We start from the raw sequence: 15,361 nt of genomic DNA on the forward strand, positions 1-15,361 counted from the left end.
TTTATGAAGACAAGACTATATACAAAAAAAGTTCACTGGGAGGCTAAGTATTGTACATCTGATCTTTAGCCTTCTGTTTGCTGACTGACTACAAGTCATGGGACTAATATATCACATCCTGTCGAGTTGTGCAATTATTGACGATAGTTTGTTTAAGATACAAAGGTGCATTTCATCATATCACAATGCTCGCCTGAAAACAGATCCTCAATTCAATTTCTCATTTGAAAGATGGCACCTATGAGAATGCAGTACACCCTCAGCACTGCACTGGAACATTTGCCTAGGTTATATGCTCAGGAACCTATGACCAGGAGTGTGACCATTAAACTAAGCTGACATTGTACTCTCTGAACCTACTAACAGCAATAGAGGGGTTAATCTACCCATCACAGCATCTAACATAAATAAAACTAAATTGATAGATGAAATTTAACAATTTGTGTAACAGGGTATAAATCTTTATCCATATGTGTGCAATCTCTAGGTTGCTGGCAAAGGAAAAATGACGTTTTTCTTTCGAATTCTCATTCCAAATTGATCATGTATATTCTCAAAAATGTTAGCGCTAAAGGTCAGATTTTTAAAAATGATTAAACCAATGCTTCTCGCCTGCCCTGGCTAGCTAAATGATTCATGCCACTGGATGATGCAGTTGAGCCTCTTGTTTTATTGATGCTGATTCATTTTTCTGTCCTTTGTGTCTGTTATGAACTTGTTTCACACTAGATATCAGGTAATGACACATAAAGTGGGCAACTGTAACCTGCTTGAGAAGAAAATCTATTATCTTCGGAACCTCATGACAATGGGTATTAAGAGCAGTGCAGGCTGCCCAGGAGTTGGATTTGTTCTCAAGGTTAAGCAACTCAGGTGTTTGATGACATTTAGGTGCTTTACGTAGGACACAGATGGCAGGTAGTAGCATGGATGTAAACAACCATCTAGATTTTACTGGGAACAGGCTGGGAGGTGTAAGAGCCTATAAAATGATGAAGGAGGGTGGGAGGTTTAGTGCCCATCACCTTTCCACTGCCACGCCATCTTGCCAGCAGCGGGGAATGTAGCAGACAGCTCTCCTACCAAGAGGCCAATTGAACCACTTAAATGGCCAACTGAGGGCCTTTTCCTGTCGCTGTTGACATTTTAGCAGTGGCAGGGGAACCCTCCACCATGTGGGAAAACTGCTAGATAAATCTTGGTGCCTGGGTGGGGGGCCCTTCTACTTGGGCACTCTGGCCAATGTAGGGACCCCACAGTGGCATTGGTGCAACATGCCCTTATCAGCCACTTTGCCAGGGCCTGCCTGACTGGCTCTAGCACCCTCAGAGCCCACTTACCTGATTGTGATGGTGCCTTCCATCCATGATGTTCTCTTCTTTAAGTTGCAGTCCCCACAATGGCCACCACTCCCAGTGGTGCTGCTGGGTCTGCTGAGCTACCAGCCCTCTGATTAGCCAGCAGCTCCTGGGGGGAGGGGCTGCCCAATGGCAGCCAATTAATGCAACTCTGGATCCCATAGACCACCAAATTGAAGTTCCAGACTAGTGGGTGGGGTTTCTGCAGTGAGAACAAAATTCAGCCCCACATTCTAGCTCACAGTGCTTTGGTGCTAGCACTGCACTTGTACAGATTTGTACCACTGATCATAACATCCAGATCCTTCCAAAATAATTTTATCATTTTCATACCCATTATCCAAACCAGAGGTCCAACCCATGGGCCGATTATTATTTGCACAAAGAGCTTGTCATCAGTGCTAAATATGTTCATTTGAATCCCCCTCTTGTTTTATTGCCATGGGCCACCTTGAAACAGTCTTCCAGATTTACTGATTCTGTGGTGTTCACTGTCTTGAGGCCCCCCTTTATCCAGTCTTTCCTCATAACTGGGTCCCTCCAACATTAGGGATTGGTTTTGCAACTCTAAATGTCTACCTCATATCTCTGATCGTAACTAAATGCAATACTGGAGGTGCATCTGACCAAAGCACTTTAGAGCTTTAGCATAACATCGACCGGGTTATATTCTACAAGCATGACAATACACTTCATCATTCTACTTGCTTTGCTGTAAGCTGCTCTGCAGTGAAAGGACTTGTTCGAAGTTCCCTCGACATCACCCTCAGCATTGTTCAATTATTAAATAACTGAGGGATAAAGGGCGATACAAAAAATAATTGTTCTGTACCTGCACATCCATAAGCAAGTGTCTCATTAAGTTCAATGATTTCTTCAGAGTGTCCCGCTCCTCTGGCAGTAAGTCATCACTCTGTCTGTCTGCCATCACTGGTTTGTTCGCAATGAAATATGTGATTTGTTCATTTAAAGTATCCAGGGACTGAACAGCTGTGGACAGGAAGCAAACACTGGTTACAAGTAAAGCCATTGACTCCTTATTCAAAACACTCTACTTAAGCTAGGGGCCGAATTTTAACAGCCAAACGTGGGTGAGTTGGGTCAGAAAAAATGTTAAAATTTTAAAAATATGAACCTTAACCCCAACTCAGCTCTAACCCATCCCCTTTTGGGTTTAACGGAGGCAGGACAAGGAGAGGGCAACCAATCCACTCCCAGGAGGCGGGTTGGCAATTTAAGTATTTTAATGAGGCCTCTGATTCAACCTGCTTTGACAGTGGGTGGCAGGGTTCTCCAGGCTTCAGGAAACCTGGCAGATGAAGGGAGACGAGGACTGCTTACAGAAGGAGGTAAGTGCCTTTACAGCACTGCCTATGGGCTAGAAGGAACTGCAGTGCTTCCCAATTTCCCCCCCTTCTCTCACCTTATCAGACATCCCACCCATCAAGATCAGACGACACCCCCTCATTCCTGGAATGGATGGATGGACTGCCCCCCCTCCCCACGCCTCCACACTTCACCCCCAGGATTGTAGATCAGACCTTCCTACTCCTGTTCTGAAACTTGCCCTGCCTGATTGGAAGCCAAGCTTGACAATTAAGCTGACTTCCGGGCAAAGAACCTGTCAATGACAAAAACGCAAACTGAGGAGTTAAAACTCCCAACATGTGGAAATCCAGACTTCAGGGTTTTCCATCTGAACTCTGCCCTTCCTCCACCCACCGAGTTAACCCATCCTGTTAACATGCAGGCCTCGGTGTAGAAACAGGTTTTCTCTAACACACTCTTCAAGATGCTTTTACTTCTGACTATTAAAATCAAGCTTCATTGCACAATCTCCTACTCCTAACTCAATCTTTCCTAAGAACTGTGAAACGTGTTGAGTCCCTTACCCTTCTCTTCATTTCATCATCTCCTAGAGGTTTTAATACACAGGCTTAATGTCACTTAACATCTACTACCTTTTCAGCCATGGAGGTCTCGGCCCCTCAGTGCAATTTTTTAGAGAAAGCAATCCGATAGTGCCATCATTCAATAAGACCCTCATTGAAGGTTCAATGAAGGATCAGTTTACTTGATACCTCGCTAGGTTCAAGCTGGAGATGTCACTTGATAAGGTAAGTAAACTTTCATATGCCTAGAGAAAGGGCAAATTAAGGTTCTCCTGAAATGATAGTGTAGACAGCAAATGGAACCATAGTGACCATAAAGTATCAATTGAAATGTGGGTGCGGTTGTAATGAGGAAAACACAGCAGACAGCAAGGTCCCACAACCAGCAATGAGATAAATGACCATTCGTTGCTTTTTATTAAGTGATGTTAATTGAGGGACACTAACAGGAGAACTGCCCTGCCCTTCTCCAAAGTGCCTGGGACTTTTTGCATCCTCTGAAGTGGGTAGATATGACTTCAATCTAAGATTTCATCTGACAGACAGCATCTCTGACAGTGCACACCATCTCAGTGTGGTATGGAAGTGATAGCCTAGATTACATACTCGAGCCTCTGGGTTGCAGCTCGAACCCACAACCTTCGGTCTGAGGCAAGAATGAATCGCTCAGCTCAGGCCAAGCCACCCTGAAGTGATCCCATGATAAAGTAGAACTGTCTAAAGCTTCAGGTTAGCAGGTTCTCAGTGCAACCTGAATGGAGACAATGCTTGTGGGCCCACATGCGCTTGGTGGTGAAGGATGTGGCCTCTGTCCTTGGTGATTAAGCTGCTGGCAGATTGCTGTTGGCTTCTCATACACATACTGAATGTTGCTGCTCTAGGTTCATGGGGCTTTGTTTCACTCTTGATCATTCACCGTTCATGGAGCCAAGTTCATCTGAATGTGAGACAGTTCTGACCATCCAGTGGAACTACAATTTCCAGCCTAACTATAACCCAGCGTTCTGTACACTGAGTGGAAGCATTTGTGAGTGTGCGTCATATGAAAACTCCAGGTACTTGGAATATGTCAAGGACATAGGAAGTAGAAAACTACTGCATCAACGCGAAACAGATATTTTCTTTCATGACTTGAGGCTGAAGGATTTGCACAGTAGTGCCTATAAATTCAATATCAAACATAAAGAAACCCAACCCATAACTCATTCTATGAATTAATTACATCCTAACGTTGGGTAGTGCTTTTCTATTCACAAGTTACTTTGCCCCTCTTACCAGTCCAAAATACTGTTGCCTGCATCCTAACTTGCATCACGTGGTGTTTAACCAATACCCGTGTTTTCTAACCTAGATTAGCTCCGGATCCAGCAGCATTGCAAGCTTAAAATACTCATCATTGCTTTCAAATCTCTCCATGTCCTTGACCCTCTCCATCTCTGTAAACTCCCCTCGCCCTACAATCCTCTGAGATGTCAGTTCTTGTCTAATTCTGGCATTTTGTGCACCTCCGACTTTCATCACTCCACCATTGGCAGACATACCTTCAGCTGCTAAGACCCTAAACTCTGGAATTCCCTCTGCAAACTTCTGTCTCTCTACGTCTTTCTCCTCTTCAAGATGTTCTTTAAAACCTCTCACTTTGGTCAAGCTTTTGGTCACTTGTTCTAATACTTCCTTGTGTCAAATTTTGTTTCATAATGCTCCTGTGAAGTGCCTTGGGATGCTTTACTGTGTTAAAGGTGCTTTATAAATACAAGTTGTTTTTGTTGTTGAAAAAACATCTGTAGAAACTCTATGGCACACAAACATGGCCTGTTTTTAGTACAAGATTATCAAAATGTCTCCCTAAATATCTACAAACTTACCAAGAGCACCTACTAAGTGGAAGATCCCAGTTTTGATCCTGGCTCTGTACTGACTTAGCTGACCTGAACTAGGTTTGAGGGAAATTCAGCTAGGTCACTTGCTCCTAATCGATTGCAACTGGTATCTTTGCTGACATTCACCTTCAAGGATCATGGATGGAGAATAGTCAAGGTACAAGAATGTAATGGCTACCGTCCTAGGCTAGCAGTCTAGAGATTGACGCTTCAAATCTCATCATGGTGACATGTGGAAATTATTTCAATAAAGTCTAGATATTTGGGGGTCAGGAGCTGACCACAAAATGACCACACTTGGAGTATTGTGTGCAGTTCTGGTTCCCATATTATAAAAAGGATATAGAGGCATTCGAGCAGGTACAGAGAAGATTTACAAGGATGATACCAGAAATGTATGGGTATACATAATCAGGAAAGGATTTACAGGCTGGGTCTCTTTTTTTTTGAGAAAAGAAGGCTGAGTGCTGATCTGATAGAGGTCTTTAAAATGCTGAAAGGTTTTGATAAAGTGTGTACAGAGAGAATGTTTCCTCTCATGGAAGAGCAAAACTAGAGGCCATCAATATAAGATAGTCACCAAGATCTCGATAAGGAATTCAGAAGAAACTTCTTCACCCAAAGAATGATGAGAATGTGGAGCACGCGACCACAGGGAGTGGTTGAAGTGAATAGTATAGATGCATTTAAGGGGAAGCTAGAAATGCATGTGAGGGAGAAGGGAATTGAGAGTTCCAAAGGCAGATTTAGATGAGGAAAGATGGGAGGAGGTTTGAGTGGAGCATAAACGCAAACATGGACTGGTTAGGCCGAATGGCCTGTTTTGGTGTGTATAGCCTATGTAATCCTTTGTGGCGAAAGTAATGGGTCATCAGGCCTCCGTGTGACTCCAGTCTCGCAGTAGGCTGTTGACTCTTAATGTCTTCCAAGATGGCCTGGCAAGTCACTCAAAGCAACATTCCCCAGGGAGCAGGCAGGTAGGAATAAGCAACGAAATGTTGAGACCAGAGTGTGACCAGTGCTGATGAAATCGCACACCAGTCATAGGAGAAAAATCAGTAAGGGGGAAGATATAACTTTAGTGAACAGAAAAGCACTTCTCCTACATTAGAATTTAATTAATTGGTGGAATAAGTTATTGGTTGGTTTGGTTTACGTTTGAGATTGAATTTATAGGCGGTACTCTGCAAATTCTTTCGCCTCAAAGCATGAAGGAAAATATCTCCTTAAAGTTTATGCAGTATTGACAAGACTGAAACAATTAAACTAGCTGGAGTTTGCTTGTGGCAAGGACTGTCAATATCATTTTTATTTCTGGCGCTGTTTCTTTTTTCTGCTGATCCAGGGGAGTGAGACTCGACCTTCATCCAGTGTCAGCGCCGAGTGTTCCCAGCTCACAACACTATCGCCCCTGCCCTAGTCAGACATCTCCAACATCATCATGGCCTCATATTGCTGCTGCTTCTACACCAATTATAGGCCAAATTGCGGGCAGTTTTAGCTTATGTACCAATGTCCAAAAGAACTATCGAGAAAATTGTATGGGGACGGGGATTACATTTTAATATTACTGTACTCTGAAAGATGATGTTGTGCAGTGTTAGGGTTTTATCTTTAAAAATCATAAAGATTTGCATTATTCCTCATTGCTCCTGGGACATAATGGGCATGCTGTGTTTATGCAGTGCAATTCAGGATCAGGATTAGGCCATTCAAGCCCTCAAGCCTGTTCTGCTAGTCAGTTAGACCAAGGCTAGGGAAGTGTCAGCTGTGGCTCAGTCCATAGCACCCTCACCTTTGAATCAGAAGGTTGTGGGTTTATGTCCCACTCCCGGAAACCAAGAACTGTGATTGTACTCAAAAGAGTTGCAATCTGTGACTGTTGATAACTCGAAAGAATTTTGAGGTGTCAGCTATGGCTCAGTCCATAGCACCCTCGCCTTTGAATCAGAGGGTTGTGGGTTCATGTCCCACTCCTGGAAACCAAGAACTGTGATTGTACTCAAAAGAGTTGCAATCTGTGACTGTTGATAACTCGAAAGAGTATCACACCATTTATCCAATTTAGTTCCACATTCCTTAGTACTTTACCTAACATGGGGATCTACGAATCTGTTTTGAAATTTTTAATTGAATGCCAACTTTAAGAGGTTTTTGTGGGAGTTCCAGAAAACCTCTGCCTTTTGTGTGAAGAAGTGCTTCCCCTGAATGACTGAATTCTAATTTTAAGGTTCTACCCTCTTGTTCTGAAGAGAAAATAGTTTTTAATCGATCCTATCAACTCCTCGACGGTGGTGTGTAGTTGCTGTACGCAAACCTTTATCCTGTTGACAAATGTATGCTCATTTCTAAGAGACTAAAAATGGTTCTATATGCTTTTAAAATCACGGCCTCCCAACTCCAACCTAATTTCTGCTGTGTGGAAGCCTAAGTGATGGAATGTGACTGCCTAGTGTGGGCAGGTGAGTCTTGTGCGATCAGGAATAGAATAATTGACAGTATCATGGACCTGACTGTGCCAGGAACCAGATGGCTGACTTGCTTCCCATCTGTCATCATCAGCTGCATCACCTTTGACCCCTTGCTCTCAACCTACCTAGGCCCCAAAGAGCTCCTATCCATGGAACTACATTTCAGCAGGAGTCAGCATTGAAGGGGAGAAAATGGGTACCAAAAAGAAAGTCTCTCTCTCTCTCTCTATAACAATATTAAGCCATGAATAAATCCAAATACACGAAATTAATCCTTAAAAAACATAATTAAATGGAACAATGTTTTAAAAAGTCTCCAAAATGAAGTGGACTCAGCTGTGCAGAAAAGCCATTGCCATAGTCACGGGAGACTCTACTGCATCAGCGCAACAGGCTTTAGCTGATAGAATCAGGGCACTGAAGGGAACAATATTGCAATGTTTTCTGGATTAACTTCTTAGGGTGAGTACTATTGAATATTTATATTAATTACAATTTTGATTTCCTGGGAAATGCAGCTTTAATTGGTCAGTGAAAGAAAGTGAATAGTTGCAAGCAGGGCTTGGAAGTGACAGAGGGAGTAGAAGGGCAGACTGCATTCGAGGCTCGGGGTGTTTAACACACTGAATAACAATGAGGGCTAGAAGAACGTACTATAATGAAATCTTAATTTTTGTAAACTAATGTTGCCTTTGTGCATTAACACATGGAGATACAAAAATCCACTTCTGGCATATCCTTAATGCTGTACTATATACCACTGGATCATGATTAGGAGGGAAAATCTTGGCTATTTTTTTAACCTCCTTTTCCTAATTTCACAATTTTAAGGCACTACCTTTTATTGCCTGTGATCATTTATGTACATGAGCATGTGTGGGTTTTAATTCTTACCTTTGGAGTGAGTGAGTCAATTATAAAGAATCCAGCAGCAAGCCTTTTGTATTTAAAAAGGAAAAGGGTTAGTTTATTTGTTCACACCATTATCCTAGAGGTTACTAAAGAAAACTATGTCTCACTCACTCTCATTCACACACACATAAAACTAGGTACAGATGAAGGTAAAACAAAGGAATGGATCTCCGTCTGTTTCAATGCAGGCCTGTTATTTTGTAGTCATGTTGTTACATTGTCTGAGGTGAAGGCTTTGAAATTTCAGAGGTGTATCAGCAGTTACGATAGTGCCCTTAGTCAATCTGCAGGAGATTGGTTTTCTTAGATAAGCTTGAAGATGGAACCAGGTCAGGGAGAGAGAGGAAGTTCTTTATTTCTCTTTCAAGGAACTGCAGTGTGGCCTTTTTTTTAAGCCTGGTTGATTACAACAGTTCAATGTCTGTGCTAGTTGGTTCCTCTCTCCTGGTGTGATGAAGTTCTACCAAAGGAGTTCTGTCTGCTTGTAGCAGTTTGCTATATTTTTAACAGGGAGTAAAGATGGCCACTGTATCATGTGACCCTGTAACAAATGCCAAGTCACCTTCCAAATAAGGTATTATGATAAAAACAAAAAACTGCGGATGCTGGAAATCCAAAACAAAAACAGAAATACCTGGAAAAACTCAGCAGGTCTGGCAGCATCGGCAGAGAAGAGCAAAGTAGACGACTCGAAACGTCAACTTTGCTCTTCTCCGCCGATGCTGCCAGACCTGCTGAGTTTTTCCAGGTATTTCTGTTTTTGTAAGGTATTATGATAACTTTAATTACAGTCTGAATCCTCCTTCCACCTGCTGTGGTGGCTTTTCACACCTTAAAATTTCTTATAAGTCATTGTCTTTGCGTGTGAAGGGAAAACAATTTCAATACCGTCTATTTACGTTTGTCGAGCACTCACTGAATTCCAAAAATGTCTTTCATGCCTGAGAAGGCATCCTTTTGTCTCTTCATAAGATAAGAGAAAAAAATGGTTGAAATGCATGAGAAGTCATGTGATCTGAGTCCATTTTGAACCAGCCCACTTTTAAGTTTGCTTTTACCACTTTTAAGTATGTAACCTTTAAAAGAGCGTTCATGATTTATAATACTGTCTTGACACACTGTCAAGACACTAATCTAAGGCCTTTTGCATATTCCTGAATGGTGCACTGGCTGAGATTGACTAACACCTTTGGTCTGTATGGCCAGGACTTTTCTCACTGCCTCAACCACTGGCAGAAATGAATTGGGGATATGAGTACCACTCCGTGTATTTGGCACAGGCCCTGGCAAATCTGCTTGAGAGCAGATGGCCCAATAAACTCAAGCAGTACCTAAAACCCAAAAGGACAAGGGATTATAGGAGGAAAAAGTTAGATATCCTTGGGAAGACTGCCAAGGTAAGGCTTGTTAATCTTTTCCTACCGCAAGCGCAAAAACAAAGTATGCACATCACGTTCCTTCTCAACCTGTTGCAAATTAAAATGGGTAATTCCAGTTCTCAGCTCAGTAGGGAGTTTTAATACTGGTCGGAACTTTCTCATCAGATTTGCAGAGTTGGCCTATTTTCAATAACTATTTTTCTCCCTCTATTGGAGAGAGATGATATGGTCCTTTGTGGACTATGGCTATTTACTTATTTATTTTATTGCTAGATTAGGAGAAAGTTCTTGTATCTGCTTCATTCCATTACTTGTAGATTTACTACCCTCTGCTTCCACTCGGTCACTTCCTGTTAAAAAGATTAGAAAAATAAACAGAGGTGCATGTTTTTTTTAATCAGTTTTTTTTCTTGTCTGCGTCATACCTTTTAACTGAACTAACCCTCATTTTGACCAGGCCTCTTGCTAGATAAATTTCAACCTCAAGCAAAATCTTTCTGAATTAGGGAAAGACTTAGCTATCGTGTTGGGCTTGGGTCAGGCTCAACCTTAAGAGTTAGGGTGAATCCACCTCATTATCTTGTTAAAAGGGGTCGCAGGCGAGGCTTTACGCAAGTTGCAAAGGAAGGAGTGGGTTACAGAGGTAAGTAAATCTCTGGCACCAGGCTTTGATGCTACCACCCCTGGCATTACTTTTGCCATCGCCCTTCCTAGTTGAAAGATTGCAAAGGGTCAAATGTGTCTTGAGTGCCGTCAACCATTGTAGGAACAGGGTCAAAGATCACACCTCCCACTCTGTGACCTCCAGCATCTAGGTCAAAGAGTAGCAGGTGCATGGGTGCATCACTTGCTCCAAAGATTCCCAAAGTCACATAGCATAATCGTTCTTTCATCGTCTTTGGGTCAAAATCCTGGTAGGCTCTACTGAGCAGCATTGTGGGAGCACTGTTACCGCAAGGGCTGCAGCAGTTCCACAAGGCGGCCGGCCACCACCATCCCAAGGGCAACTAAGGATGGGCCTTGCCAGCAATGTCCATATCCGAAGAAATGTATAAGTGGGGAATGAGAGAATGAATACTCGCCTCTTAAGTGCTTCCACTTTTACCACTGTCCATGCTCTCAAAACCCTACCCCCAGTTTGGTCTAAGCTTCATGTGCATATCTATAGTGCATTGCATCAGAGCACTTTATAATTGTTGCATTTTTCTTTTAAAGCTAAGCCTGAAAACAACCTTATAATGCAGCCTAACTGCATGGTGCATGTTTATTTACTTACATACTATCTGATGCAAGCTGGACACTCAAATCTCACTCTAAACTTTCAACCTTATTTTAGAGGCACAGAGTTCCAAATGATAAAATCAGTTAAAATCTAGGTTTTATTTTTTCAAGTGTATTAATTAAAATGAAACTTTTAAGTTGCATTTAATCAAGGGTCCGCAGCTGAATAGTGGGAATTTTTATAAGTTCCCCAAAGTTTCTATCAACTGAACTACAGTGGAAGTGTTGACTTAGGGATAACAGCTGCTGGTAGAAGCTGTGAAGTTTGAAACTTTTCCACGTGCTATTCTTCCACCACAAGCTGATGTTAACGCACAACAATCCTCTCTCAGCTGGGTCAGCATTAGTATGGACCATTCAATGTCTGATATTGTACCCTGCACACCCTCCTGCCAGCTGTGATTCAGCAAGTGGAGCTTCTCTGCATGTGAGAATTAGCAGGTAGATTAATGCAAGAGTAGTATTTTCATTCAAACATCCTTCAGATGGGATGTAAAACAGAGGCTCCACCTGGCCTTTTAGGTTGACACAAATGATCCCATGGCACTATTTTGAAGAAAAGGGGATTTCTCCCCAGTGTCCTGGCCAATATTTATCCATTATAAACAGCTTATCTGGCCATTATCTCGTTGCTGGCTGTGGGAGCTTGCTGTGTGCAAATTGGCTTACAGCTGTGACCGTACTTCAAAAGTACTTTATGAGCTGTAAAGCGCTTTGTGATGTCTGTCCTGAGGTTGTGAAAGGCACTATAGAAATGCAAGTTCTTTTTTAAGCAGAACTGTCGCCTCAGCTGCACTTTAAGTCACGACGCTGCTATAAGGGCCCATTCTCAAAGCGCACACATGTGAAGACATGTCCCAATTTCCCACTATGTGAGCAAGCGCACCAATCACCCTTCTAGAACCTTCTATGGATGTGTGTGTACCAGTAGTGTGCATCCACAGATTGACATTTTTTATTAAAACCATGGACCAGAAAGTAGATTTAATATTTAGAAATAAGGTAGTTTTATTGTACTACTGGGAAGCAGATCTTGTTGGGTTAGTAGGTTACATCTGGACAATTGCATTCTATAAATATCTGTATCCCTTTTGAGAGAAATGTTACACTCCTAATATTCTGAGAATGCAGCAAATATCAACTCCAAAGGTCCATTAGAGAATAAGCCTTGGTATCATGAGAGCTTACATCCTGCTTCAATATTTTTCAAATCCACGTGTGAACATCACCAAGCCCGAAATCCGTGGGAGAAACATTCTCGGGTTAGTGCTGAGATGCATAGATAGGGAAACCCTGGCATATACAAGGATCACAGAGGTTCCATTTTTTAATTTATTCATTCACAGGGTATGGACATCACATGCAAGGGCAGTGAGGGAGATGGCAGCATAGTGTTAATGTCAATGGACTAGTAATCCAGAGGCCCAGGCTAATGCTCAGGGGACACAAGTTCAAATCCTACCATGGCAGCTGGTGGAATTTAAGTTCAACTAATAAATTCTGGAATTGAAAGCTAGTCTCAGTAATGGTAACTATGACACTATCATCAATTGCCCCAAAACACATCTGATTCACTAATGCCCTCTGGGGAAGGAAATCTGATGTCCTTACCTAGTCTGGCCCACAACAATGTGGCTGACTCTTAAATGCACTCTGGCCTTGCTGGGCCATTTCACTCAATTCAAGGACAATTAAGGATGGGCAACAAATGCTGGCCTTACCAATGACATCCACATCCCATGAAAAAGAATTTTTAAAAAAATCACTATATCAATTCTAGGTGCCCACAACACTGCACAGCATCCTGATCATCCACTGGTTTGGGAAGACTGGTAGCTCCAATGGAGGTTGCCTGCCCCTGGGATAGGTGCTATTCCTCCAGAAACATGTTGGAAGTGTCCCATCTGCTCCCTTTATTATTCATCAGCTTCACTCTCATTCTGGAGTCAAAAAATAGAGGGTTCAAATCCCACTCCAGAAACCAATACAAAATCTAAGCTAATACTCCAGTGCAGTACTGAGGGGGTGCTGTCTTTCAGACCTGACTTTAATCTAAGACATAGCCTGCCCTTGCAAGTGGATGTAAAAATCCCATAGCACTAGGGGGAGTTACCCCTCACCCCCGCTGATGTCCTTGCCAATATTTATCCCTCAGCCAACATCACCAAAAAAGATTACCTGGTCATTACCTTATTGCTTACTTACCTCAAATTGGCAGCTCTGTGTAACAGTGGCTACACTGTAGTCAACAACAGCGTGCATTTGTATAACTCCTTTAGCATAGCAAAACTTCCTAAAACGCTTCACAGGTATGTTACCAAATCAATTGAGGTGCATAAAGAGATAATAGATCAGATGACTGAAAGCTTAAAGAGTATCCAAAAAGGGAGAGAGATTGAGGATATCTGAAGTTGAGAAAGGTGTGAGATAAGTGCAAGCTTTTTCTTTCCTCCCTCGACACACTGTCCCCACAATTCAGGCAATACACAAAAGATTCCCATTCCACTATTCAATAAAAGAGCAGGGTTCTCCCAGCGTTCTGGACGCCATTACCTCGCCAATAGCACAATTAAACTGCTTCTTAATTTCATTAGCTGTTTATTGGATGTTGCTGTGTGCAAATTGGCGGTTGTGCTTGCCTCCATAACAGTAACTGCACTTCAAAACAAATTCATTGACTGTCAAATGCTTCGCGTTATCCTGAGACCATGCCAAGGTGCTAGACAAATACAAATTCTTTCTTCCTTCCAGAGGAGCTTTTACTTGTGGGGGTCCAGGAGATTGGCTATCAGGGGCAAGGGGACCCAGCAGGAAAGACAGAGGGAAAAGAAAAGCATTTGTATCATGCGTTCGGTTCATCAGCAGAGCCCTGTTATTCTTATGTATCTTGCAGGAATTCCTTTTAAACACTTAGGGGAATTTGGATACAGATGTTTTCCATTGTGCTTCGCTTGTTCAGTTTGAAGAACATAGATCGGAAATGTACAGCACGCAACAGCTGTTTATAGAGACAGCCCCGAGAGCTGGTTGTCAAGGCGACAAACTGCAGGACATTAAAGGGGCTGTGTCATCTTGCAAAATTAATTGCCCTGTTTGTAAACACGATGTAACTGCCATGGGGAGATATCAAGTCCACGACAGCCATCAATACTAAATAGGACAATACTAACCAGGATAACAGATCCTTTGAAATGGAGAAACGAATGCTACACATCTGAATGGTTTATTATTAACTTAATTTAGGTTCAAAATCAAGACTCAACTCATCATTTCCTACAACTCAGCCAAATTGTACTCACTTTGTTCACTCTATCCTTCTTCTTACTTTTTCCAGGCTTATAAAGCTCAGACTTGGGAGTCACTAATCGCTCCTTTCCCGATTCACCTCATATTGTCTCCTACTTGTTTTTAAGCGGTGGCCTTTTCCAGCACCATATTGGTTACTGCCACCCACCCCCGCCATTCTCAACAATAACGGCCAGGAATGTTCCAGAAGGGAGGAGGTCCTGCGCGAGCGGACGGCGGGACCCCCTCCAAAGGCAGCATTGTACTGGCAGCAGCCAATTTGAGGATGGCGGCCTGGCTCTCCGAGCTGCTGGCGGCGCCACGGTGAGCAGGTGCAGGAAGCCAGAGGGGGTGCCTCCGTGAGGCGCGCCCGAACACCGGGCGGAATTTTATTTTAATGCGCCAGGGCAAGGCCGCAGGCTCCCCCGGTGACCAGAGGGATTAAGCCTCCAGGGGCGGTGTCAGAGCAGTGGGGGCAGCTTTTGCCAGGCGGGAGCCCCTCCGTAGGCCGCCAGGGTTTGGCAATGGCCCCTGTCCCAACGCCGGGAAAATGGCGGAGGCAGGGAGGGGCCGTTTATTGCTTTAGTTCCCGCGACTGAGAATATCCCATGGGCTCTCCTCCCAGCTCTCTCCAGAGGGCTGGTAAAACCCAGCCCAAAGTGTTGTTAGGAAATGGTTTCACGAATGCCGAGGGTCAGACTGCACTGGAGACTCTCTTTACCTGAGAACTTGGGCACTGAGAACTCCTGGACTTTTCTACCATGCAAAAATGCCACTGTTGAGCCTGACCCTGTCCCCCATTCAATAGCCAAACTCAACGACCATTTAGGGGAGTCACTGGATAGCAGTGGAAATCTGGGCTGATTCCACCCTTCCCCATCCCCTCTGTATAGGAACTGAGGC

The 15,361-nt window shown here is 43.2% G+C and overlaps 1 protein-coding gene across 6 annotated transcripts in view; it reads right to left on the minus strand.

Annotated features, from left to right (window-relative positions):
* The window catches only part of LOC144690556 (kazrin-like), a 536,288-nt gene that overhangs the window by 439,640 nt on the left and 81,287 nt on the right, over positions 1-15,361 (minus strand). For 5 of the 6 annotated variants that reach the window (XM_078558154.1, XM_078558155.1, XM_078558157.1 and 2 more), the window contains exon 2: positions 2,191-2,348. In XM_078558154.1, coding sequence (XP_078414280.1) covers positions 2,191-2,348 — 158 coding nt within the window. Of the gene's footprint in view, positions 1-2,190; positions 2,349-15,361 lie in introns of those variants that run through there. The other variant, XM_078558160.1, reaches the window with a different exon arrangement.

The sequence above is a fragment of the Cetorhinus maximus genome, chromosome 15 (genome assembly GCF_964194155.1).
Source record: "Cetorhinus maximus chromosome 15, sCetMax3.hap1.1, whole genome shotgun sequence".
NCBI lineage: Eukaryota > Metazoa > Chordata > Chondrichthyes > Lamniformes > Cetorhinidae > Cetorhinus > Cetorhinus maximus.